The 26780-nt window shown below is 41.3% G+C and overlaps 2 protein-coding genes across 3 annotated transcripts in view; both read right to left on the bottom strand.

The window, feature by feature from the left end:
* Window positions 1-11869: 11869 nt before the first annotated feature.
* EIF1AX (eukaryotic translation initiation factor 1A X-linked) lies at window positions 11870-20582 on the bottom strand. The gene is made up of 7 exons (XM_069001100.1): window positions 20416-20582; window positions 19449-19532; window positions 17739-17842; window positions 16328-16378; window positions 15046-15127; window positions 14847-14938; window positions 11870-13219 (listed from the first exon to the last, which is right to left on the bottom strand). The coding sequence occupies exons 1-7, from the start codon at window positions 20429-20431 to the stop codon at window positions 13214-13216; spliced, it is 435 nt and encodes a 144-aa protein (XP_068857201.1). The 5' UTR covers window positions 20432-20582; the 3' UTR covers window positions 11870-13213.
* Window positions 20583-21990: 1408 nt separating this feature from the next.
* Window positions 21991-26780, bottom strand: part of RPS6KA3 (ribosomal protein S6 kinase A3) — a 76163-nt gene continuing 71373 nt past the window's right edge. For both annotated transcript variants that reach the window (XM_069000885.1, XM_069000970.1), the window contains exon 22: window positions 21991-26124. In XM_069000885.1, coding sequence (XP_068856986.1) covers window positions 26002-26124 — 123 coding nt within the window. In that variant the 3' untranslated portion in view covers window positions 21991-26001. The remainder of the gene's footprint in view (window positions 26125-26780) is intronic.

Raw genomic sequence — 26780 nt, 5'->3', positions numbered from 1 at the left:
TTCTAAAGCTTTAAAAAACAAAAGAATTCCATTCAGTTTTTATTGATATTTGTATTAATCACATTTAACTGGGTTATAATTTCAGACATTTTTTCCATGTCTTCCTGCTAGCTGCCAATTTCTTCTGCAGTTGGAGCAATTTTTCCATGTTCATTCGTAAGTGTAGACCTACTGGAACAAAAGTGTCCAAGAGTCAGAAAGACCATCTCTCCTATGTGGTTTTGATTAGCCAAACTAAAAAAAAAAGTTTTAATGTCCTAAGTAAACCACTACCACTTGACAGACAAAAACACCCACAGTGTGAGGCACTTAGTGTCAAAACCAGGAAAGCCAAAGTCCAGATGGAGCTGAGACTGCTGAGGGGCACTGGCTGGAACAAAGCAGATTCTGGAGATGGCTAATTGGAAAAGCAAGTTCAAGGAAAATGGGCTTCTGCTGACAGAGGCCCCCTGTGACAACAGGTGTTGACAAAAAAGCTGATGAACTCAGTACCTTTTTTCTGCCTCTGTCTCCGGAGCCAAAGCCAGCTCCTCGACTCCTACCTGTACAGACACAACTGGGGAGGGAATTGGGCACCCAGCAATGGAGAAGCAAGAGGTTAGAGAAGCTCTATGTATTCAGATCCACTGGGCTGGATGGGAATCACCCCAAACTTACTGGGAGACCTGGTGGGCCTGACTGCGAAGCCACTATCAAACCCCATCCTTAAAAACACAGGCAAGAAGGAAGACTTGGGAATCATAGAATCATAGGACGGTTTGGGTTGGAAGGGGTTGTAAAGGGCTGGAGGGTTGCCCTCTGGATGGGCCAGTCAGCCACATCTCAGTCAATGGAAAGGTCAGGGAGCAAATATCAGCAGTAGTCAGCCCAGGAAGGCAAACCATGCTTGATCTGCTGAGTGCCTGCTGTGATGAAATGTCTGCCCCTGTGGGCGAGGGCAGGGTGGTGGCTACAACATACCTTGGTTTGAATATGGCTTTTGACACTACCTTCCCACCCGTCCCATCTGGAAACAGCAGAAACATGGACTGGACAAACCACCTGTTTGGATGAATTGGAAGCTCTAAGGGTAGCAATCAGTAACTCCATATTTGGTTGGTAATCACCAAAGCATTCTGGGCTCAATACTAGTGCCCATATCCAGTGTCTTCATCAACAACCTGGCTGCAATGCAAAGCTCATTCTGAGCACGTAACACTAAGGTCAGGGAGCAGCTGCTGTTTCAATCCAGAAGGACCCTGAAAAGCTTAAGGATTAAACAGAGGTGTCATGATCCTTATAAGAAGTATGAAGTTCTGCCCCTGGAACAGCTGGGATTGCCCCATGTATGGGTACAGAGTGGGAAGTGGCTGGCGAAGTCACAATCCTGTGGGTCACAGCACACGCCGTGGTGAACAGGAACCCATAGCTCTTCTGGAAGGAGGTGCATTAGAGCCATGGCCAGCACATCAACGGGAATTTGCTGATAATCTCTGCTGGGCACTGGTGAAGCCATGCCTGAAATAGTTTTGGATACCTCTGATTGAGAGAGACAGGGCAAGATTAGAGCATGTTCAGTGGAGGGCTGATAAAGTTATTGAGCAGAGGCTGAAGGCGCTGGACTTAGCTGGTAGAAAGGAAGCTATGAAGTAACCTAACAGCCTACAAGTGTTTGAAGGATCATTTGAAAAGTATTGGAGCCAAACTCTTCTTATCACTGCCAGCAGGTCTAACAGAGAAATTGGCACAGTTTACAACTTGGGAGGTTCAGACTGAGCATCAGGAAATAAAATCATGAGTGAGTAGCTGGGCACTAGAATAGATTGTCCAGAGGAGAGGAGGGATCTCTGTCACTGAGGCTTTCCAAGACTCAGGCAAAGCCAAGATTGATATAGTCTAGTGCTGACTTGGTCCAACAAAACAGCCAAAAAACAGCCTTCAGAGGTACCTTTCAACCAACATTTTGATGATCTTGCAGCAGGTCTTCACATCTTATTAATAAAGCCTATTATTAAAATAATCTATTTATTAACTTGCTTGGTTTCATGAGTAGTGGTAAAAGATTGTCACCTAGCCTGTTTGGAGAGAGAAGACTCAATATATGGGAAACACCTTGGTGAGTTACCTAACTGGGACAACACCTCTCACCAACCTACTTTATGGAGTTAGAAATGTAGCAAGGGACTTCCGCTAAGGAAAGGCATTCAAGTCACACTTCTGCTCCACATCCCTCTTTCCCTTGCCCTGGCACCCATTCACCTTTCCAACTTAGTTGACTTAGGCCTCTACTACATTAAAATCTAAATATAAACTCAGCTGCTCCTTCCAGCGTATCTGAAACAAATAGTAATTAGCCTCTCTCTGGCCTTCTGTTATGGAAGTAGTATCCAACTTCTTTGTTCTGTAGGAAATTATTTGATATACATATTCTGTGGTGAACTATATTGATTCCATAACACCTCAGCCCAGTAGATTCCCACACTGATAACACCACCAAGAGAAATTATTTTTACTTTTTTGGGGGGGAGCAGTAACCTGCTTGTCTTCTGTTTAGAACTGTGAATCTTTTACCCCCTACTCTTGGAGGATAGTATAGATCCATATATGCCATACATCTGAATCCTTTCTTGTACTGTGGATTTGATCTTGTGTTCAGTATTCAAAGTTTCAGTGGAGAGATGGTAGGACATGATGTATCCAAACGAGAGGAGCAAAGCAGCCATAGTGGAGACATTAAAACTAGAATGTATCTGATGGAATACACCTAATCCACGTACCTGGAAGATAAAATAATGTAACTTTACAGAAGTCTTACAGAGCTGCATTTAGATATTTGTCATACATGTCAAAACTTGAGTAAACATATGACATTAATCAAACATTAACTTACCTTAATTGCAAAGATTAAAGTTCACTGTCACGTACAACTAAGGATGAGGTTTTTTCCTCCCTGCAACTCCTGCAATTCACGGAATGTGCTGCTTCTTCTAGATTTGAATTATGTAAGTTATAACACCATAGAGCTGGCTGATGTCATTGTGAGGTCACTTCACTAATCACTCTGAAAAGTGCCAGTGATCATGGGAGGTTCCTAGGGACTGGGAAAAAACCCAAATGTCACCGCTTTCTTCAAGAAGGGCAAAAAGGAGGATCCAAGAACGTACAGGGCAGCCAGCTCACATTAGACCCTGGGAAAGTGATGTGAATGATTTCCAAACATATGAAGGAAAACAAGGTGCTGGGGAGTAGTGAGGATTGATTTACAAAGTGGAGATTATGCCTCTCTGTGATGAGATCGTGTAAGTGACCTGGTGGAGGAAGGGAGAGCAGTGGGTGTTATCTATGTTGGCTTTCAAAACGGTCTCTCATAACATCCTTGTAGGGAAACTGATAAAATGTGTACAAAATCAATGGACAGTGGGGTGGATTGAAAACTGACTGAGCTGCCAGACTCAAAGGGTTGTGATCAGTGGCATGAGCTCAAGTTTGAGGTCAGTCACTTGAGGTGTAACCCTGGAGTTATGTAGTATTAACATCTTCATTAATGGCCTGGATGATGACACAGACTGTACCCTCTGCAGATGACACAAAACTGGGAGGAGTAGGTGAAACACCAGATGAGTGTGCTGCCTTTCAAAGGGACTCTGACAGTCTGCAGAAATGAGTCAACAGAATCCTTATAAAGTTTGAGAAAGGAAAGTGCCAAGTGCTCCACCTGGGGAGAAAAAGTGAAGTACCTGAGGATGGACTGAAACACTATGTCTGATCTCCTTTTTTTCTTTTCTTGAGGTCCAAGCAGTAGAAATGTCCTTTTACCTGTTGTCCTGGGGTGATGTTATGAAGCCACTTTATTCCTTAACCATCTGCTCAATGCCCAAGGATGCTCTGCCTTTAGGATGGACCCGGGGGCGGGGCCAGAGCCAGGACCCGAGGTGGCGTTGAACGGTTCGGCCCAAGGGCTGCAGGGTCTGGGCAGGGCTTGGGAGGGAGTGCGCTGGGAGCACTGTGCTGCTTTTCTGGGACTCCTTTGTGTTCCAGATAGCTGGGAAAAGGTTCTGTTGTTTTTTTTCTTGTTCTTTTTTCCCTTCCCTCCTCGCCGGTCCGGGGAGCCTGCGGGGGCGGCCACGGCGTGGCCCCGGCTGTTCCGAGCCCGCGTGTCTGCTCTCTCTGGGAATGTGTTGTATTTTGAGGGTTTTTTTTATCCTGTTCTATCCTGTTTTGTTTGCGTGTTAATAAACAGTTTGGTTTATTTTTCCTGCTTTCACTTCTTGTGACCCATTTGTCTCATTGATGGAGGAAAAGGGGAGGAACACTCATTCTGGAGTGTTTCCTCCTGAAGTTTTGTCTCAAAAACCAAGACAGCCTGCACTTGTCTCATGCAGTATGTGATCCAGTAGTTCAGTAAAAGCTGGTGCTGTTTGAACCCCTGGTGCCCGTTGTTCCTATTCACCAGTCTGTGACAGTGAGTACTTGGCCATGGAAGGGCTCTTCAACTTCTGACACTTAGAAGATCAAGCTGAAGACTCTTTTGTCTTAAATATTGCAGATAGAAAACTGTGACTTTAGGGGTTCCCAACACTAAGGCAGTGACAAATAAATAAGGCTTTTGGTTATATCATAGAATAGTTTGAATTAGAAGGGAACTTTAAAATAATCTAGTTCATCCCTCCCTACAATGAGCAGAGACATCCTCGGCTAGACCAGGTTGCTCAGAGCCCTGTTCAACCTGACCTGGAATGTTTCCAGGAACACAGTATCCACCACCTCTCTGGGCAAATTGTTCCAGTGTTTCAGCACTCCCATTGTAAAAAACTTCTGCTTTATAACTCATTTAAAACTGAATTCTTTCACTTTAGGACCATCATCCCTCGTCCAGAAAGTGTCCCCAGAACCTTCTCTTCTCCAGGCTGAACAGCCCTAACTCTCTCAAGCTTTTTTCATAATGAGAGGTGCTTCACCCCCGGGATTGTAGTCATGGCCCTCCCATGGACTGGCTCCAACAGATCTATGTCTTTCCTGTGCTGAGGACCCAGAGCTGGATGCAGCACTCCAGGTGGGGACTCACAAGAACAGAGTAGGGGGGCAAAATTCTCTCCTTCAATGTTCTGCCCACACTGCTTTTGGATTCAGCCCAGGACATGGTTGTTTTTCTGAGCTGCGACTTGCACATTGCCCATTTGCATCCAGCTTTCCATCCACAAGTATCCTCAAGTCATTCTCAGCAGGACTACTCTCAATCTGTTCATCCCCCAGCCTGTGTTGATACTGGGGATTGCTTCAGCCCAGGTGCAGCCCCTTGCATTTGATCTTGTTAAACCTCATGAGATTCCCATGGGCCACTCCTTGAGCTCATCCAGGTCCCTCTGGATGGCATCCCATCCTTCAGGTGTGGTGAGATAACACCACTCAGCTCGGTGTTATCTGCAAACTTGCTGAGGGTGCACTTGACCCTACTATGTCATCGATGTAGACATTAAACAGCACTGGTCCCAGTACAGACCCCAAGGGACAGCTCTTCACACTGCTCTCCATCTAGGCACTGAGCCACTGAACACTGCCCTCTAGATGTGACCATCCAACCAGTTTCTCCTCCACCAAACAGTCCACCCATCAAATCCAGATAGACACAGAAAGGGAGTTTAAAATGGGGCTGGGACAGACAGAGCTTCAGAATAACAACAATTAAATTATTCCAGCGGTTGCACTTATTTCCTCAGAAATATTTCCTCCCTAGAAGAAAGGCTGCAAGCCAATTAAATAAAAGGATGAACAAATGATCCTGCAGAATGAACATTCAGACTGATTATAGGCTTAAGAAAACTCCAGAACCTCACAGCTCAAGCAAGTACACCTTTGAAAGTCCTTCTGGTATGAGACATATGTCCTACCCTCTATTCTAGAATTTACTTTTCTGAGCCGAGATTCAGTAGATACAAATCACACCTTTGAAGCTTAGCTCTAAGATTCCCAAACACTTTCAGATCTTTCTATCTGTGGTTATGACAGTAACCAGTACCATAGTCTGTGGTGCAGTTTTCAATAGAGATACAGGCACTTCTAATTCCACTGAAGATAAAAGCTAGTTTAAAAAGAAAATGCAAAAAAGAGAACCTCTACATTTTTTATGCAATCCTTCCCATATGTATTTTTCCATTGCTGCTCAGTCAGTCACTCAGTTACCTTCTCTAACAGGGAGGTGAGTCAGGAGTTCTCAGATCCTTGGAGTCAAGTTCCAATCTTGTGATTCAGATCAAGTGCTTCAACAGCTCAGCAGCAGACAACAAATCATACACCAGGTGCCTGGTTCGGACTGCAGTGAAGAACACCATTACACTGACACTGTGTCCAAAGAGCTGTGCCCATTTTGGGGCTCCCCATCATGAAAAAAATGAGCAGCAGATGACTAACAAGCTTCCTGAAGGAGCTGGAGCACATGATACTGGGGAGAGATGCATACATCAGGGTTTGCTCCGCCTGGAGAAAAGAATGATGTGGGGAAATCTTACTCTTGTCTGCAACTATGTAATTGAGGTGGAGGAGAAGAGAGAGCCAGACTCTTCTTGGCTACACATCGTGGGTGAACAAGAGACAGTGGGCACAACCCAGGGCACAGGACATTCCAATGAGATGCAAGGATGTTATTTGTTTTCAAACCTAGTGCAAACTAGGTGCATTCATTATTGTTACAGTGAAAACTATTAAAAAATACATAAACAGGCAGGAGCCCCTAATCTGAATTTGATTGATAGATCTCCACTGGATCTCATTTTCTCCTCACATACTGTGTTCTTCTGTTTGTTCTGAGGATCAGTGATAAATATGAAATTATCATGGAAGTTTAAATTTCTCAGAATTCTTGTTTGGGGAATGCTCAGTGGTTTACAACTTGTCCTCTCTAGGCATGCATGCATCAAAACAAATCCCCAAACCTGTTCAAGAGTAAATAATATTTTGAAAACCATTAATAAGGAAATTACATGTTTTAAGGAAGGCTTGGGTATTAAAGAAGGAAACTATTAGGTGTCATACTCTCCTTCCTTCCCCCTGTTATTATTGCAATTGATTTAGATGTCAATCTACACAAGTAATTAGAAACACTCATGCTGTCTTCTCAATATAAAGTTATTGGCTTCTTGGCACTCAAGCTGTTTCCTCTAAATGCCTCCCCATGTCCTAGATAAGACACACATTTTCAGTGTTTTTTGATTCTCCAACATCTGCCTATATAACTATTGATAGGTTAACCTAAACTGCCTATAAACCCACATAATCTGCTACTGACTGCATTATGTTCTCTCTTTGTAACCAGACAATATTTTCTGTATTATCCTATACTAAATATTACAGTTAACCTAGACTTTTGTAGTCCTAAACAGTAGCTTTACATCAGTTTAGTTTAAAACCTTTCATGAAGCCTGAGATCACTCTTTCTACATTTGTGGACAAAGCATACACCTGGAAATACGATAGAACCAATTCAAACTGGGGGGAGGAGGGGCAGAGAAGGGAGTTGTTGAGGATTAAAGCATAATTTAATGCAGAGAAGCACGAGCTAATACTGGCTTTTTCCACTTTTCAGCAACTGTTTCATTAGTCCGGTGCCAGGATAGCAATACACCAGTAACAGTATTTGTTCCACTTACAGGTGGCACACTCACACTTTTAATGAAACAGTCCCATGGCTGTTGCACATTTCCAACACCTTTGTGAAATTGGTGCCGTTTCGGGAAGAGGTTTCTGCTCCCTTGCCCATACTCTGGTTAACAGCAGCAAACCAGACACATTACTAGGCTGGAAGTGGTATAAGGTGCTATCAAGGGGATGCAGCTGACAACCACAGTGAGATACAGGTGCCCATTCCTTCTGACCCAGTCATTTGAGAGGAATATAGTAAGACTGGACAACACATCAATGGGTCGGAGGGGAACTTTTAAGATGCTTTCAACTTGACAGGGGTGCCAGAATCAGATCTGAAAATCCATCTCTGTATATTCCATCACACAGTTACTCAGCACTGGCTACTTCTGCCATTTTCAGCAAAGCTTATGATCTAGCTGCATATTGTTACTTGTTCAAGACACAAGGGTCCCTGTGTCAGAGCTGCTGAAAGACTCCTTCTGGTCAGCGACCTGCTGCAACAGCTCATTATTACCATCCCAATGTGTTCCAGAGCAACCTGCAAGGCGAGTTGGGATAGTCACTGTCCAATGGGTAAAAAGGCAGCAAGGTCTTCCACACCTTTTCAGTGTCTTGGGCTTCTTGCCAAGTCTTCAAGACCACAGCTTTAACCACTGTAGTCTCTCTATACATCTTCATGAGCAGGGAGGATCTTTCCAACAGGTCAGGCAGCAAAAGACTAAAATTCTTCTCAGAAACCTCATTAATGCCCCTTTCCCCATCCCCACAACTGTCTGCTACAGTTAGTTTCAAAGTCTTGCAAGTCAGAAGCTGTTTCCTCAAGCTCTGTGCAGCACTTGGCTTTCCCCTCTAAGCACAGAGGATAAACACAGTCCCTGCAGTGTCCTGTCATTGTCTTGAGGACTGTCACAAGGCTGAATCCTCCCTGACAGCCAGCACCACTGATAGTGGAATGTACGTAACCTTCTGGGCGTCCCATGGGGATCCTCCAGTATTTCTGCTGCTCTTTGCTGTACTTACTCCAGCTGCCAACAGCAGTATCCATCGTGTTGCTGCCAGTGCCAGATGTGCACCTAAGACCATACTTCAGTCAGCTGCTTCTGAAGGTGACCTACTTTGAAAACCCTAAAAAAACCTCAAGTATTTCCATTGCTGGCAATACTTATTTCAGACATGGGCACCTCAGAGTCCCTGAAAGCCAGGACTAGAAACTCTTCCTACCGAGATGCTGAAGCACCCTGCTTGCTCCTGTATGTCGAGGTCTCTTTGGTTTTTTGCTTGTCTGCTCCCTCCAGAGGCCAAGCACGCAAAGGCATTTAGCTGATCATCTTCCTCAACTGGCAGAAAAATTCATTAATTTAACCAGAAAGAAGAGTAGGGCTGATTAAGGAATACAGGTGCTGGTGACAGAAGGGACTCCTACACCATCACAGCCTAGGCACACAATACAAGCCATCCACTTTTGCAAGAGGGAAAAAGGAGTGCTTACAAAACACAGTGAGAGGGCTTCAAAAGAGAATTTACTGCTAAGCAAGTGATGCAGTAAGAGGCCCCAAGTCTCTGTCAGCTTCTGCTGAAGCTTTCCTTCCTTGAGCTGGCAGCCTGGATATAAATAAAACTGCTGTGCAAGTGTCCTCTCTACAGACACAGAAAACCCATGAAGAACAGCTCATAGGTCAGACCACACAGTCTCATCTGTGCAGTTTTTGAAAGTATTTTTTGTCCCACTAAACTAGCTGCAATTACTAAATGAAGGTACTCAGAGTTTTCAGTTGGCCTCTTTATTTGGTTGTGATTGCATTTTATAATCACAATGTTGAGCTCTGGTGTGAAATCTGATGGGCAAGATAAGAGCACAAGCTATAACCTGAATTAATCAATGGGAACTCTGACTCTTGCTTGCTGTGATTAAAAATGTAGTGAAGCCAAGGCATCCTCCCTTACTTCTTCCCTCTCCTTCTCCAAAAGGAAAGGCAATCACAGCCTGAGAAGTAAATTCTGAAGACTCATTTTTGCAACAAAATGAGAAAGCATTGCCAACAGCTACCTGCAGAAAAGCCAGCCATGGGCCTCCAGTTTGAAGGGACAAAGAAAGCTGCACTCACACTACTACAAAATTATTTCAGATAAAACTTCCCTCTTCCCACACATCTTCCCAAAAGCTACACTTAAGTCTTCTTCTCTATGAAGCAGTCAACCTGCCTATAGAATACCACAGTGTCCACAGATGAAAAGCTAGGTTTGAGTCCTCCAGGGAGCCATAGGATAACTCAAGTCCCTTGATATTCAGTAACACCAAATAATTATGGATTAGATTGGAGCTTGCTCAACAGCAGGAACATTCGACACCCCAATTCACCTGAAAGCAGGGCTTATGGCCAGAGGGCCTCAGGGAGCAGCAGATCCAGCATTATTTCACACATAGAGATGCCACCAGTCCTACCAGTTTATCATGAAGAACCTGGTTGAGAGTGTGACTGGACACCACAAGAAGCAACCTGCCAGCCTTGGTCATCAGGTCACTGCCATTCATGGACATCACCCAGAGGACAGAGCAACCCCTGTGCCAGCCTAACCTCTGCAGGTTATATCTGTATCCTAATTTAGTGTGTGTATAATATGGTACCATATATGAGATATATGGCATGTATCACACATCTGTATGGCACTAGCACACACTACCAGACATGCATGCTGGCACAGGCAGAGCACAGTCATGACACAACCTATCAGCAGTGACACATAAGTGGCAGAGCTCAGCAGCCATGGGTTACCAGCTCCTCCTCTTGAGAAGGGAACAAGAGGTTGTTTCTCATACGCTTTTTTCCAGTTGCTGTGTCTGGACTGTATCTGCTAAGGATTAGGGTGGAAAAGCATTAGGGCTGTACAAGCAAATGCACAGCTGCCCCTATTGTTAAGGTGAACAGACAAAATTTGAAACAACGGACAAAAATAATTTTTCAAAATGTTCATCACAGAGAAAACCTCACAGTGGGAAACAGAGAACACAAAGTTTATATTTTAGTTGTGGGTGGTAAATTTTTGAATCCCTGCTTTCAATTTTGCACTCTAGGTAAGAAGCCAGCAGCAGTTCCCACAGTTAAACAAGAATTATTAAAAATTTATCTAGGAAATACTTTTACAGATGGTGTCCCTTTCATAGCTTTAGTCAGCAACCTTGCAATCCTCTAGCTGGCAGCTGCTGTTCTACCACTGTTCTCTGCATGGAGACGTGGAAAGACAGCTTCTTGTGCAAGCTGTTTTTCCAGCCCCAAAGAAAAAAGAGGCAAGAGGGATGATATAAAGCTATCTAGATTGGACTGTGAAGGGAGCTTTAGCAGAGGGCAGAGAAACAAGGCGACCAAGGGCACTCAAGAAGGCAATACAGCAGCCCAGCTTATGAGTAGAAACCTAACAGTGTTAAGCTGGTGCACTAATAAGAAATTAATAGTTAAATGAAAAATTTCTTTAAAATCTGCAGTTTAGGTTGAGCCATAAAGACTGGGAGCAATAAAGACTGGAAGGAACCTCAGGGCAAACTACAACCGATTCTGACAGGAACAGTTTCATCTCTGACCCACAGCTGAAGTCTGTGTTATACCAGAGAACTGTAGACTCCCTACAGCAGCACTGTGTACCTGTGTTTCCCCTTACCACTGACCATGCATTTACATTTCACATACAGAAGATCAGTTTTGGCAAGCACAGTTCCCATACTATCTGAATCTTCAGTATACATTCCCTGAAATTTAACCACTAACCTTCCTGCTAGTACAACTGAAAGGACAAGACACCTTCTGCACTTAGATCTCAAGAACTTCAAGAGCTTTAACCATTTTCAGAGCTGCTTATAGCCTTCTGAATACAACGAGGAAACCAATGAGCTTGGGAGTGGTTTATAAGCCTTATTCTGAAACATTACACCATTTATGTTCCTTCACAATTGAACCTCACAGGCATACAAAGACAGTAAATTGATATATTTAAGATCAGTCGAGTATGAATGCTGTACTGGTAGTATCTTTCCCTCAATATTTAGCGAGCTTTTACAACAAACAGTTAAAATCCATGAAATATTTGGCAAAATTACTTAATACTAAGACAACGTTATTCCTAGAGCAGGGTACCTGACCCATGTAAGGAAAAGAGACACTGAATGAAAGTAAAAAGTAAAATAAAATACATTTTTACAAAAGCTCTGGATGTTTAAATTTTCCTTAAAAAACAAGTAAAGCAAAGAAGCCACTCCATATTTAAAGCCATTTTGTTTTTATCTATTGGGGTAGTCACTTTACATCATACCAAAAAGACTGTATAAGGAATACAAGTGTCAAGAATCAGATCTTTATGGCACAAAAGGAATTTTTCCATTAACCTGCTTTCAGAGTTGTTAAATACATTATTGAAGACAAAGACACTAAGGCTACCACAAAATAATATTTGCATGATGACGTTAGTCTTTATTCACTTTCTCAACTGACTCCTCCCGTCTGAAGGTGGAGAAGAATCTTTCCAGTAGTTTGTTTCATTGATTTATTCTGAGTGAAAAGATTCTTTCGACTTTTGACACAAATTTATTTTCTTATTTATATTGTTACTCAAAGTTCACATCAGCTTTTATGTTGCACCTTACAATGTATGGAATTTCAGATTAAAATAAAACTCTAGTCTTAACATAACCTTTTATATAATGTAAAAATATTCTACATGTTTAACATATCAAGAATGTTAAGCATTTACTTTGGGGAAAACCTATTCTATGTATTTTTCAGTACAAACCCAACTGTGAAGGTTTTGCATTCGTGTCTCCCTGTTCAGTCGGGTGCCACCCAGTGTTCATCGTCTGCAGCTGCAGCTCGGCCACTGCACCAACCGCAGTTTCCAAAAAAAATCGCCAATTTGAGATGCTGCTCACTTTTCATCTTTACTCCTCTCCCACCCCTCCCTCCACTATGGGAAATTTACATCTTTGAAATAATGAGTGTTTTTAGTTATCAAAATCAGTATAAAAATAGCAGCATGCTACTAGATGCGAAAAGCAGATTCATCATGCATTGTGAGTTTAAATGCAGATTTCTGCCTTCCTCTTACATTATCAAAATCTTTTTTAAAGTTAACATCAAGGCAAGGGGTATAAGGACAGACACTGCATAGTATGATTCGATACTAATCTGAACTGGGTTATTTTCCTTTAATCAAAATCCATGATAATTACAGGGTAAACAATTTTTATTTCAAAATACAAGTTTAACTGGAATTGTAGTGATGAAAGCAGAAGAGGGAAAAATGCAGTCTTTTACAGCCCATGTCACTGTATCTCACATTCAGAGGTAAAAGCTCTAATTGGTGAAGAGACAAAATATTTGTGGCATGTCATTGAACCTTTGTGATAATCCAGCATTATCCATTTCTAAAGAAATATAAATACTTTAAAACAAACATTGAAAATAAATCCTTTTGATGTAACAAACTACACTCTTTACCGAGAATTTTCAGTCTTCTTAAAAGTAAGGGACTTCACCCAAAAAATAATCGAAGTATCAATGTAGAACAATCCTTGGAGGAAAAAAGTCGGAATGTAAACCTCTGTTCCAAATTAGATCTGAAAAGCAAAAACACCACACCATGTAATTCATCCGAGTGCATTTTTTATCATTTTATTATTTTTTTAAGTTACTTTTACAGTTCAACAGGAGACTTCCTGAACTTAGCACAGTCCAGGTTTTGCCTCAGATCATACCCTGTTTTCTTAGCATGTGAACAATTACTCCCTGCTTTTGTCCCCACCAGCCCTGTGACAATGCTATGGTCATGCAGGTGAGCAATTCTGCAGAACTGCGGTATCTGCAATACAATTATACACCAACAGAACAGGCATAAATTCGCCCATGATTCTCAAAAATGAAAATAAAACCAAGTTTGAGAGTCACTTCCCTAAGTAGTGACTTTCTAATCATTCTTCTGATATAAAGGAAAAAGGAAAGGCTCCACCAAGTTCTTCCTGTTAACAATGACCTTGGAAGCTGCACTTCATTCCAGATATATGATGGTGATCCTCAGAAAGGTTACTCACATCTTTTCTTTATGTCTTTTACTTTCTTAAAGCATAATATTAATATTTCATTGAAGAGCTGACAAAAGCTTAAAAACAATCACAGATGCTCACTTAACCCCAAACACAGATCCATTAGTTTGCAAATTTGTCCTACAGCTACTTATCTCTTTGATGTCTTACAATAGCCTCATTATTAAAAGCATGCAGTACTAGTTCTTCTAGCTTCAATGAGCTACATCTTCAGTAAGCTCAACCACTGACAGGCCCAAAGTGCAATTTTCAAAAGTCTGAAGAAAAATTCCTCAACATTTTGATATTTTTAAAATACTTGATCTAATGAATCATATATTGATAACCTCAAAAAACTCAGAATAATGTAAGCATTTAAAAAGAATTAGTCATATAATCAACTCAGAGAGAGAGGACTAAAAAGATGAAGAATTAAAACATAATAGTATACTTAGAACAGTCTATCCAATTAAGTTAACTCACTGGCTCAGTGAGTTACTACTTATCCTCTCAGCCAGCTGACCCTGCACATCTCTCAGCTGTAAATTAAAGTGCATCAACTTAGAAAACATTGCACAGCCGATTCTACTTCTGCAATTTATTATAAAATCTGAGTTGTAACAATTTTACTACTATAATTTCAGAGTGTGCACAACCAATTACTACATTTTAGTGGTAAGCCATACAAGTGACTGTGACACTCAAGATTACGGTTAACTTTAAAAAACTACTAAGATACAGCTTCTTGTAGTTTTTATGTAAACAGAGACTTAAAGCCTTTGTTTTTTAAAAAACAAATTCCTCAATTATTTCTGCAGTTCTGATTAGACAGTGAGGATGTTAACCCTACAGAGGAATTGGGGGGGGTGGGGTCAAACAACTGATTTTCCTTTTTTTTTGAGCATCTTCAGACTGCTCTCCATGTGTGTTTTAGCAGCATGACACCAAGCGCACCATGTGCCTAGAGGTCAGCTCGGGAATGACAGTAGGACAGGAGAGAGGACAGAAAGCTGGCACATGCATGCACCACACCACTTCCTGAGGCAGTCCCTGAGGACAAAGCTCTCCTGAACACCCACCTGTTCCTTGCTGCAGAACTAACAACAGCATAGTGCCAAAGAGGACAGCTTCAAGCATATGATAAAAATACACATTTACTACTTACATCATCAATATCTTCATCATCATCTCCAATATCATCAAACTGGATTTCATCGTCATCTCCAGGACCAAATGTGTCTGTTTCATTGATTTTAGCTATGAAGGAATTTAGAGAAGTTAAGGAGGGCACTCACACTGTGTCAAGACAGACTGAGTATTCTTGTCCAACATGAACTTCCAATTTGAAGTGAAAAGATTCTTACCATGTTCTGGAAGCTCCCCATATGCTTTCAGGCTTCTGGCTTCATCTGCATTGTATTTTAGAATAACATCAGCCTTGTTATCCTAAATAATAATTTATTAGAATGTGTTAGTCATCTCTGACTAATGCCATTAGTCTGACTAATAGAAAAATAAAACTATTAACCTCTGCAGACTGTATTATTTACAACAACTGTATTATTTACAGAGGATTAACACCTACAGTATTTATAGAAGAACATCTTGTTCTTCCATCCCCTCCAGTGCCTTTACATATGAAGTAAACACATTGAATATTTTTATTTTTTCTGGGTGATAATTTAATTATCTCCAATTACAAGTAATTGACAGGTTCATAGAATGGTTTGGATTGGAAGGGACCTTAAAGATCATCTACTTCCAACCCCCCTGCCATGGGCAGGGACACCTTCCACTAGACCAGGGCGCTTAATACCCCATCCAATGTGGTGTCGAACACTGCGAGGGAGGGGGCATCCACAACTTCCCTGGGAAACAAGACAAAGACAATTTGAGACAAATGAGAAATGTAGAGAACTCAACAACTTGACAAGTTCAGTTTCATGCCTTTGAAATTAACCTTTCTTCAGACAATACACATAGTGAGGTGTTTGGTGGTCAGTCAGGAAGTGTCAAAACCAAAAAATTCCTAGTTTTAAGTACTTTAATATATACAGTAAATGACAGTATCTTAAATGTTTTACAACCCTAATGCACATTTCAGAAGCAGAATCTATCTTCAACAACTGATGACACAACACTAACATTCACTAAAGGCATTCACCTAATGAAAACTTGACAACTGTTTCCCATTACCGTTTATGTTACACTACTCCATTTTTAGAAATTTAGGTACAAACTAATTACTGATTAAGGTAAAAGCCGAAACATCAAGGATCCAAAATTCTATTACCAAAAATTCTAATTATCACAATGAAATGTTTGGTACTTGACTCAATCTCTCTTTATACCACAGGATCCAAGCATCAAACAGCTACATCTGGAAAAAAAGGTCAAGCTTGATGACAATAAGCACCTTCACTCACAAAGTCTCAGGATGCAATTTAGAAGAACAAGTTGAACCAGAATTTGTCTACTCATTACAATCTTCCTGTAATACAAGGAAACTAAAAATCATGATTTAGCATAACCAAATACAAATGAAAAGTTAGACAGGAATTTCCTCACAATACCTGCTGCAATTTAACAGTAAATAAAGCTACTTGTAAGATCTCTTTATAATGGCATATTATACTGAATTTTTACCTGGTAGTCTCTTAAGCCAATCAATATAATATCAGATGTATTTATCCAGACCTGAAGGAGAAAACATATGTTACAGAAATTCAATTTCTGTTGTATAACACCAAGAACCAAACAGCACATTTAATTTAGATTTATGGAGAGACATGAAACATTTCACTACAGCCACCACCTTCATTTTCTAACCAGTAAGCTGGAAATATCCAATTTGGTATTTTAACAGCAAATCCAAGGTCATAAATACTCAGAGTTACATTATTTTTACATGTTATGGAGCTATTACAGGATAAATCAAACTTCTTTGAAGAGCTTCTAGCCAACAGGGTGGTTATTAAGCCTTAACTTCTGAGAAAACAGAAATAATGCATCAAGGCACCACTCATGAACTCTGTGAACTGAGCTCCTCAAGGGCAAAAATTAAAGAAAAACCTGATGAAGGGGATGATGGACAAGAAAAGTGAAGAGCACAAGAAAATGAACAGAGTTGTTTCTAGAAACTGTTAACCAGAAATCTGCAAAACAGAATATGCTTTTAAATGCAGAGAGTGGTTCTATCCCACATCTGCTTGGTTTTTTTGGACACTGAACTCATTTCAGCTGGAATTTCCTTTATTTTAGACATGAGGAATAGACAAGTGGTGCTTTTTGTAGCAAGAAATTAATTCTGCAGCACTCAGTGTTTATTTAAGCACATTCTCCACTACCTTTAACAGTTTCTTGCAGGCAGCTATAGCACTGGTTACACTGATCCCACAACACGTGCATTCACTGTTCTCCAAAAAATGGAACAATCCAGAATGAAGACAGTGAATGTCTGTTTTCATTGGCAACAGACTGTCTGAGGGACCTCCTCCTTACCATACACCAGCAGAGGACAGGAAGATGTAACACCTGACAAGGCCCAGAGGGGATACCATCTGAAGATGGCAAAGTTAAGAATGCAGACACATACACCTGACATCCCTGAAGGTACAAATTTTTGCAGATTAGCTTTCAACAGAAATGTTTTGGGAACTGATGAAGTGGACAACGAAAGGATGGCATTGGAGGTGTATTTTCTAAATAGTCACCAAGTTCCCCATCTGCAATTAGGAAGATTTTTATTATTTTATATACGTATAATTTTCTAGAATTTGAAAAGCTAGTATTCTGTAAGCAGCCAAAAAACCTTCCCCTGAAATACACACGTTGAAAGGCAGCCCTTCAACTGTGAGCTTCACCCAAAAGCCAAAGACTGCCTATTCTTGTACCAGCAATGGAAACAGAAGGACAGACTAGTTTACTATGAAAAAAGAACTTAAGATACTAAGTGCAGTAGAAATATTCATTTTTGTAACAAGCTACATATGTAAATTTTTACAATTACATATCATGCATAATGTCACTATTTCCTATTGCAATGCTTCAGAATTACCTTTTTTCTTAGCTTCCCTCTAATATGACATAACCTCTTCACACCATCAAAACATAATGCCTCCAGTCTTCCATTGCCTAACATCTTGATCACCTGGGCATATTCTGAAAGAGATGGTAACATACAGAAACACAGAATCATTTAGGTTGGAAAAGATCTTTAGGATCAACAAGTCCAACCATTAAACCAGCATGGCTAAGTCCACCACTAAGCCACATCCCAAAGTGCCACAGAGCAAAACTTTTGAACAAATCCAGCTTCACGACACAACCAATTAACTTTTCCACTGTAACCCAAATTTGCTGTAACATTTTATCAAACGTGAACTGCTGAGAGGAGCTTCGAGCACCCACACAGGCTGCTCAATGTATCACAGTTTTTATCACTGTTGATGTTAACATTTTCAAATACTGCTCCTTCTTGGCTGCATCCACCCTTTTGTTCCCTCTGAAATGCTTACTACAGAAAATCTCAGAGCTATTAAGTCACACTCAGAGTCTGAAAGTTTATGACAGCATCACAGCACTTGGCCTAAAGGACAACATCTCAATGTCACTGAGGGAGGAGAAAGCTGCATGCCCTGTTTAACCACCCACTGAGACTCTGAATCCCTCCTGCAGAGGTTCTGTGGAAATCACCCCACTGTCCTTGAAAGCACATAACCTGGTGTTACAGACACTGTCTGAAAGGCAACTAGCAGACTTCAGCTGAAGTCTATGAAGCACCTCTCCAACACCTGCCCTCAATCTATTCACTCTTCATCTTCTCCCTCACCAAGCTGCAGAAATCACATACTGGAGAACTTCACGTAAGTTAGATACTCCAATGAACCACGAGACTGTTCATAACTGAGAATGTTTCATTAAGTAGATTTTGCTTGGGACATGTAAAGGATCTGAAGTTTCAGGTGTGCATAAAAATAAACCCCTTTTCTGCTTACAACCAACACAGAATACCAGAAATTAGTTCAGTGGCACTTCTTCTACAGGGATTTAAATCAGTACCTCTCCCATATTTCTAACAAACCAACTGATTAATTGGTTACTAGGAAAGCACTCACATTATGTGAACAACCACCAGTGTGACACACAAGACAGGGTGAGCTGAAAGGGAGGTGAGCTCAGTGTCACCAAGGGCAGGGCAGATGGGAATCCCAGTCATCATCCCCTGGCTGAACTCTCTTGTGCCTTACTTCACCTGACAACATCCCACCTACTGCTCCTGTTTTATAACTGTTAAGACTTCCAGCCCAGGAGCCAACTGAACCAAACTATCACAGGACAGAACAGTGAGATGAGCTGCTCTGCCATGTCAGTGACTTTGGGGAGTTCAGCGAAGGATCCAAGAAAGTTAGAGTCCGTGTAAAACAGAAAGTGGGACTGTGCATCCCAGGGAGAATTACTGGCAAGACTGAACCACAGCCGCTAAGCCAGCTGCTCACAGACCCTCACACGAAGCTATCAAGGGGTTTCTAGGGAATGTCTAAGTGTTGGTTTACACAGAACATTGCAGTAAGGTCAAGGAGAAGAAAACTTCATTCTGAAGTGGTGAAGCTACTGAAAATTACCCTTTTCCTACTGTCTTTCTCTTACACTCAGTATGTCATTTGGCATTCAAATACAACCCCAATAAGAATACCTCTCTCTATTTTGTCACTTACAGTATGTGACTAAAAACAATGACATTGCCAGACTACAGTTAAAAACTCACCTTGCCCATCTTCTTTGAACACCAGTTCTCTTTTCTCTGATTCATTCTCATTCTTACCTCGTCGCCTGTTTTTACCTCCTTTGCCTAAATTAAAAGTGAGAATAGTAAAAAGCACGTGTTACTGTCTCTAGACACAGTGAGTAAAAAAATCAGCCTTATGGAGATTTTTATGCTTGTACTCTATACGGCTATTTTAAGTATCCCACCCAAATCTAGACTTTTTTGCTTACTTCTAAGTCTAAATTTTTAGCTGAGTAGTATTAAAGTACTTAAACATTTGGGTCGCCACTGTTTAAGATGTCCTGGTTGCTCTGGAGTGACAGCAGCCTTCTAAAAGGATTTTCACAAGATGGCCATTTTCAGTTTCTGTGATCCCTGTTACCAAACAACTCATAAATAATGGTGGGATAGCCTGATGCACGTAATCATCAAGAGCAGATGAATAACTTCAAATACTGTGGTGCTGAAATCCCTGAAATACTCAAAGGGAAGCTTATGCTCCAAATGAAGCTGCCCTTTTCAAAATGCACACACGTGGCAACAGGACAAGATGCTCTTCACGAAGAGCATAAGAGCAGCTCATACCTACCCCGCTGTTAAAATCTGCTGCTCCCTTACCCTCACGGTTTTTGCGTCTCCTTTCCCGGGTGAGAAAGAAGGGAAGCAGCAGCAGCAGCACTGCCTAGCGAGGGCACGGAGGGGCCCGGCCGCCTCCTCGGCAGGGCCGCTCCTGACAAGCGAGCCCCGGGCAGGGCCTCCCGTTCCCGACCGGGCCCCAGCGGCCTCCGACCCGCGCCCGGCAGGGGGAAGCGGCCCGGGGACCCGCCGGGGTGGCGGGAGGGCCCCTCCGCCCGTGGGCTCCGGGCTCCGGCGGCACCCACGTGAGGGGCCCCCGGGCCTGCCCTGCGCGACCGTGCCCGGGCCCGGCCTCGCCGCCGCGGGCCCAGAGAAGGGAAGGGCGCCTCACCTTTATTCTTCGGCATGGCGCCGAACGCTCCGCCGCAGAGAGGCTGCGGGAGGGGCTCCGGGCGGGGGCCGCAGGCGGGGGCGGCGGTTCGGGCTCGGCGGCGGCTCCGGGCGGGACCAGCGGCGGGGCCGGGGCTGCGCGGGCTCGTGCGCTGCGCTCCGGCCGCTACGCCGAGCCGGCCACAGCGCCCCCCGCGGCCCGGCGGACTCCGGCACCGCCCACGCCGCCTGTCCCGGCCCGGCCCCGGCCCCGGGAGCGGCCCCGCCTGGGCACTGCGAGGGGATTTGTGTGGCGTTCATGGAAAAGGAGGAGGAGAACGAGCGGGCAGCGCGCACCCAGCCAGCCCCGGGACACCGCACAGCGCTCCGGGGGAGCGGTGTTAGTGATAACTCCTTCCAGTACCTACAGGGAACTTACAGGAAAGATGGAGCAAAACTGTTTAGAGGAGCACGCAGTGACAGGACAAGGGGGAATAGGTTCAGATTGGAAGTAGGTTTAAATAAGACCTTACGAAGGAATTCTTTACTGGAAAGTGAGGCACTGGCGTAGGTTGCCCAGAGAGGTCGTGGAAGCCCCAGCCCCAGAGATGTTCGAGGCAAGGCTGGATGAGGCTCCGAGCAACCTGGTCGAGTGGGGGGTGTCCCTGCCCACGGCAGGGGGATCGGAACTAGGTGATTTTCAAGCTCAATTCCAACCCCAACTATTCTATGATTCTGTAAGTCAGAGGGTATGAAGCAGGAGCTGTGGTATATCGGTCCCCCTTTCTGCCTTCTCAGAGTTTCTGGAGGCTTACAAATTATCCAGTTTACTTGTAAGTAAATTTAAAAATGGTTTTAGACAGGCAGGATAAAGCCTTGTGTGAGCAGAGCGCCACAGCAATGCACACCTCTGATCCCAGGTGTGAATTTCACTGAGGAAACCACACTACCCTTGCCCCATGCCCATTACCCAAAGTCTCCGTGTCCTCTGATGCCTTTCTTTTGGTACACTTAGCAAGACCTCTGGTTACATTCCTCACACATCCTCTATCACAATTAATGCAATTTTTTGTAGACTATGCAACCTTTGAAAATCTTCCATCTTTTCCAGGTTGCAAGGTTAAAAAGAATCACAGCCATAAGCTTCCAAGTTGTATGAGCTGCTAAAACATGGACCTGTTGTTTATGGAGTGCTTCTGCATATAATATTGTTTCAAATGTTTACAAACTGCATTAATTATCCAACATGCCCATATTTTCAGTGTCCAGAGCAATGCAGGCATTGCAAGTGTTATTTAGCAGCCTTCCATTCAGTGGTAGAGTCAACTAGAATCCACATAGGGTATTAAAAGACAATATCCTTCCACTGCGGTCTTGTATCTTGTATCAGCTCTATAAGCACCGGCTGAATGTGTTTTTCCTTTGTCTTCATGTTTACCTTCCTCAACATGCTGCAAGGTCGGGACACCGTAACTGACACTTGCTTTTTACAAACCCTTTTTGGTTGGCAAAGTGCTGTGAAGGTAGTTCAGAGTTAGTGATGAAAAAGTAATGACTTTTGTAACTGGTCAGAACAAATGATTACACAAAACAGCCCTTTAAGATGTTTGAAAGTTTATTCATAGTAGAAATATCAATTTCTTTTGAAGACTACAAAACCTGCCATTAGACAGGAAAACAAGCAATGATAACTTTCCAAAACTGTTCATAGTTACATCTGGAACAGTTTTAATTACACATTAATAGCATGATTGGAACATCTCTTAGATCAGACTCTGAATAAAACAATCATTTAAAGTATTCAGTACAATTAATTATTTTTTTTTAAACTAGCATTTCAGTTCTATGACAGCAGTGCCAAGCATCTAACAGATGCTATTGTAATGGTCTAGAACAAGGTACAATACCACTGATTTCCTGGAACAGTACCCTAGACTCACTTACATGCCATGCTGAGAAAACTAGTATAAAGTATGATTGTATAGAATCGTAGAAAAATATTTTATCTGTGATTTTGTCATTTTTTAAAAATTGTTTAAGTAGGCTTCCCCCCCCCCCAACTAGGTTGCAAAATAATTACATCCCTCATAAGTACACCTTCCCTTTGATTAGGTCAAGAGTATCAAGATAAAGCTAATCATTTACATCATTTTCATAAGTGAAAATTCATCTATTAACCATTGCTGCTTACTAAGGGCCAGCACACTTTGAATCCTTTCCTTCCAATACTAGAAAAGCACAGCTTTAGTTGGTACACCACATTTACAAAAGCAAAACACACACACAAAAAAATCCCAGACATGTAAATCTATTTTCTTATGGCCTTGTCTCTTTAGAAAAAAAGTTTTAAATATTTTCTTGAAAAACTCCTTTTAAGTCTCATTCAATGTTATAGTGATTATGAACACAGAACTTTGCCCTTACTGGATATAGATGGCATTTAATGGGTATTGCAACTACACTCTTCCCTCTGTTCCCTCATGCTCTCAAGCACAGTAAATGGTAATTTCACACTAAAAATATTAAAAAGAAACCATGGTTAACATATAGAAAATTCACCTGTATCTGCATTCTCCTTTTTTTATCCTCTGACTCTCTGAGTCACTTGCTATGCTTTGCAGACCAAGCAGCAGTCCAGCAATGAATGTACACAGTGCGTCATATACTCACATTCTAACAGAAAGGTGCTGAGACTCAAAGAAGCATTACGTGGATTTCTTTATAGGTTAAAACAACTGCAGATATAAAAACATAAAAAAAAGTGAAAGTGAACATGGATCCAAACCAAGAGGTAAGGTACATAAATTGCACCTAGTCTGTAAAATACACCTCCCTGCATAGGCAGGCCCTTTACACCTTGGTTTAGAAAGTAACTTTAAAATATAGTTGATCTAGACTTCAACACATTCAACTTAGGGTGTGCTAAACTGCCCAGTTTTGCTACAATTTAAAATGTTCATCCTCTGCTGATATATATACACATTACTTAGCAGAAATATCTGTAAAGTCTAGACTAAATTAACGGCTCACTTGAGAATGTAGATACGTAAAATGTAGGAGTTAACTTTGCTTCACTATTTGGCTAATGATCAGTGAGCTTGAGGACCACAAAATATGGCTACAATAAAACTACTGAAAATACTTTAATATTATTTTAATGTGGATATTGCCAGTAGTGAGGCAGCTTAACACTGCCTCTTTCTGGCCTATTCTTTGCCAGGTACCTATATACACACACTGAACAGAGTAGGAACTCCCTCCTCAAGTGAAATGTTATTACTGATACACTGGCAAGTACTGCCATCCTTTTAATTTCAACAGTATTTAAATAATTTTGTTGACTCGATATGACAATCTTCTAATTAACACCTTAAAACCCACCAGAATGTACAGTTTCTGGATTTTGAGAAGCCTGACTTAAGATTGCTCACAGAGCTGAAAAATACATTTTTTTGAGAGGTAAGGTTTTACTAAATTCCTCTGGAACTGCTGACACTGTCCAAAAAAAAAAAAAAAAAATTAAGATGGCCTTTTTCTGCCTCAACTTAAAGATGTTTCTTGAAGGAGGGGTAGATGCATCTGCACAGATAAAGGGAACTTCAATGCTAGAGCACCAAGTAAGGGAAAAATACAAATTGCTTGGGAAGAGCTGTGTTTTCAAATTTCCGAGAGCTATGCTAATTTAAGAATCCTCATTTATAAAACCAATTTCTTCACAATTATATAATGGATTAAATATTTAGCAGATTTTTAAGGGCAATAAAAGTGGGATCCTTTGCAAGTCAAGCAAAGGAAGCTTCCCCTAGGAACTCAGAAATTCTGGCAGAAGAAACACTCCCATTCAGAGCAAATCTGTGGTGTCATAAAGATGATTCTTCCTTTCAACAAACCACTGATGATTTCAGGGAAATAAGCAATTACTCACCATAAAAGAAATTTAATACCACTAAAACAAGAAAATACCTTCTTATGCAAGACACAAAATTGCATCCTTTAGTTTTAAAATTGTATTGCTCACCAACAGCCATTCACCCAGATCCATATTTTATTGAAGCTGGAATTCCCACCAGTCATTTTCATATATGGAAGGACTATACATAGATTATAATTTTGGTGGCATGGAACACTCACTGTATTCAAACACGTTCTAGTGCCCCTTCTCATTTGAGCAATTTCATCTTTTCAACACCAGCCATCAAGATGGGCCATTAATTACTTTAGATACCAAGAGGCCAAGAGTATTAAAAGTTTATATCAGTATTTAAAGTGAGTCTTCCACCCTCATTATGAACTCGCTTCCATCTGCGGAAAAATGAGAATGTTCCCTCTGAATGGCTTCACCTTACCGGACTGGGACAACACTATTTTCATGGTAAATTAGAAAGACCCTTTTCTAACCCAACAGTTCTTTATGACTTGCCTCTCATTTTGTTTCTGAGGTCAATTAAAATGATCAAAAATAACTGACAGAACATTAGATCCATCAGTTTTGCAACTGCAATGAATGCAGTTAAAACCTACTTTTTACAGGCTTCTGCTTATTAGCGACCAATATGTTTTGCTTTATCTTCAAATGTTGCCTTTCTTCTATAATGCCAACATTCATTCACTGAATAAATCCTTTGCAGTTTAAACAAAAGTCATAGAATACAGACAAAATATTAACAATGGATTATAAGAATAAACCATATAGAAATGTCCTCTATCAGAAAGTATTTAGCAATAATTCCTGAGTCCAGAGATTAGATGGAAGAGACTAAAAGGGAGGGGAAGGGTAACAAAGACAGTGAGATATGGAACAAGTTATCTTTTCTCTGGGTTATTACCTATAGTATATATAGTATGGTGAGAGATTCACTGTTTAAATTTCATAGCATAACATTTCATAACATGTGGCATCAAAAACACAGAAATGTAGAAAAGACATAGGCAAGGAAAACTACTTATCCATAGTATTACATTCAATAGCTGTTTAACAGTCAGGCTTCTTTTAGAGCTGTCCAACAATACTGATTAATCCAGGTGAACTGTTTAATCAGACTTAATTGTGATAATGATTAATAATATCTAAGTAAAACAAGGCATGTATACATTAAAGAAAACAGCACGGAAATGTACTGCTTGTGAACTGTTTACAAAAACATACAAAATGTTGGATGGCACAAAGTATATAGTGCTAATATAAACAGATTGTTTAAGCTAAGTGCTTAACATAAACTGTCCATCTTGACCTGTAACAAAGAATATTTTAGGGGACAAAAAAAATATTCCTTATAAAAATAATGCTATGTGGTGCAGAGTGCTTTATTCAGTGTACTTTTGACAGAGGTGGCATTTATAACTCTTCTGGTTTATTCAGTCGTGAACAGAATCATTTTCATTGTTTCCACTTGTCACTCCATTTGCAGCTCCAGTAGGATCAGTAACTTGCCATCAACAGTTTAAAGCGAGAGTAGATGAAAGCAGTAGCAGCAGCAGGAGCAGCAGCATTATAGGTACCAGCTGGGACAGAGTGTGCTTGCAGGTATCTGTCAGATATGTGCTACCTGTCGCCATGATTTGTGCTATCATCTTATGCCATGGTACCAAGTGTCTGGTTGAGGTCATTTCACAGGGCTGTTGAGGTAATTTTTTTTATACCTCTCCTCTGAGCAAGAGTAGAACGGCCAACTGGCTCCAAAACTGGTGACTGATTACGATTCAAAGCAGAGTAAGTTGCTGCCATTGCACCCTGTGGGGCAGAGGAGAAAAGAACAGTAAGTATGTTGTGGCTGATGCACACACTATAGCAGTGCTAAATGCCAGAGACTCTGAACAAGTTTTAGCTTTCATTCTATTTTCATCTACTAAACAGAAACATACTACTGCATTACTCAAGTCCTAGCAGTGTTAGGAACAAGTGTTTTTTAGGGTAATAAATAGTTTTACATTGCTTGAAGAGTCAAACCCAGAAGGTATAAGCTAGGTTGCCAAACTAAGTTCCCTCACTATATTGTGTGAGAGAGCTGGGAAAAGAAATCCCATTGGTAGACTGTCTCTGCTTATCACTTATATAACCATTTCAGTTTCCAACAAAATATTTAAAAATCACCCACATTATTCAGCACATGAAATTTATTTTTAAAAGACTTAGAAAGTTGTCATCAGAACTCCCCCACTTTCCACTTGTGTTTCTGGATGCTAGAAATTTCTAATAGCTGGCTCAGAGAGTGTGTTAATTATATTCTTCAGATCTCTTTTATGTTAAACAAGAGATTCTTGAAAGCAGGACTGAAAACAAGGTTGAATACAGAGAAGTAGAATTCAATTATTTTTGATTTTCCTCTGCTTGTTCAAAGTGAAAAAATTTCAGGGTTAAAACCAGATCTTGTTTCAGACAGAGTGCAG

This window comes from Aphelocoma coerulescens, chromosome 1, assembly GCF_041296385.1.
Source record: "Aphelocoma coerulescens isolate FSJ_1873_10779 chromosome 1, UR_Acoe_1.0, whole genome shotgun sequence".
Lineage (NCBI taxonomy): Eukaryota > Metazoa > Chordata > Aves > Passeriformes > Corvidae > Aphelocoma > Aphelocoma coerulescens.
The sequence above is the reverse complement of the archived record's forward strand: the minus strand, read 5'-3'. Positions and strand labels throughout refer to the sequence as shown.

Excerpts from the sequence above, each read along its gene's own strand:
- EIF1AX (XM_069001100.1), bottom strand. Across the intron at positions 15,128-16,327 it reads TTGGCTTAAGAGACTACCAG|GATAACAAGGCTGATGTTAT; the intron begins GTAAAAATTCAG and ends ATTATTATTTAG. Across the intron at positions 14,939-15,045 it reads TGGGGAGCTTCCAGAACATG|CTAAAATCAATGAAACAGAC; the intron begins GTAAGAATCTTT and ends ATTCCTTCATAG.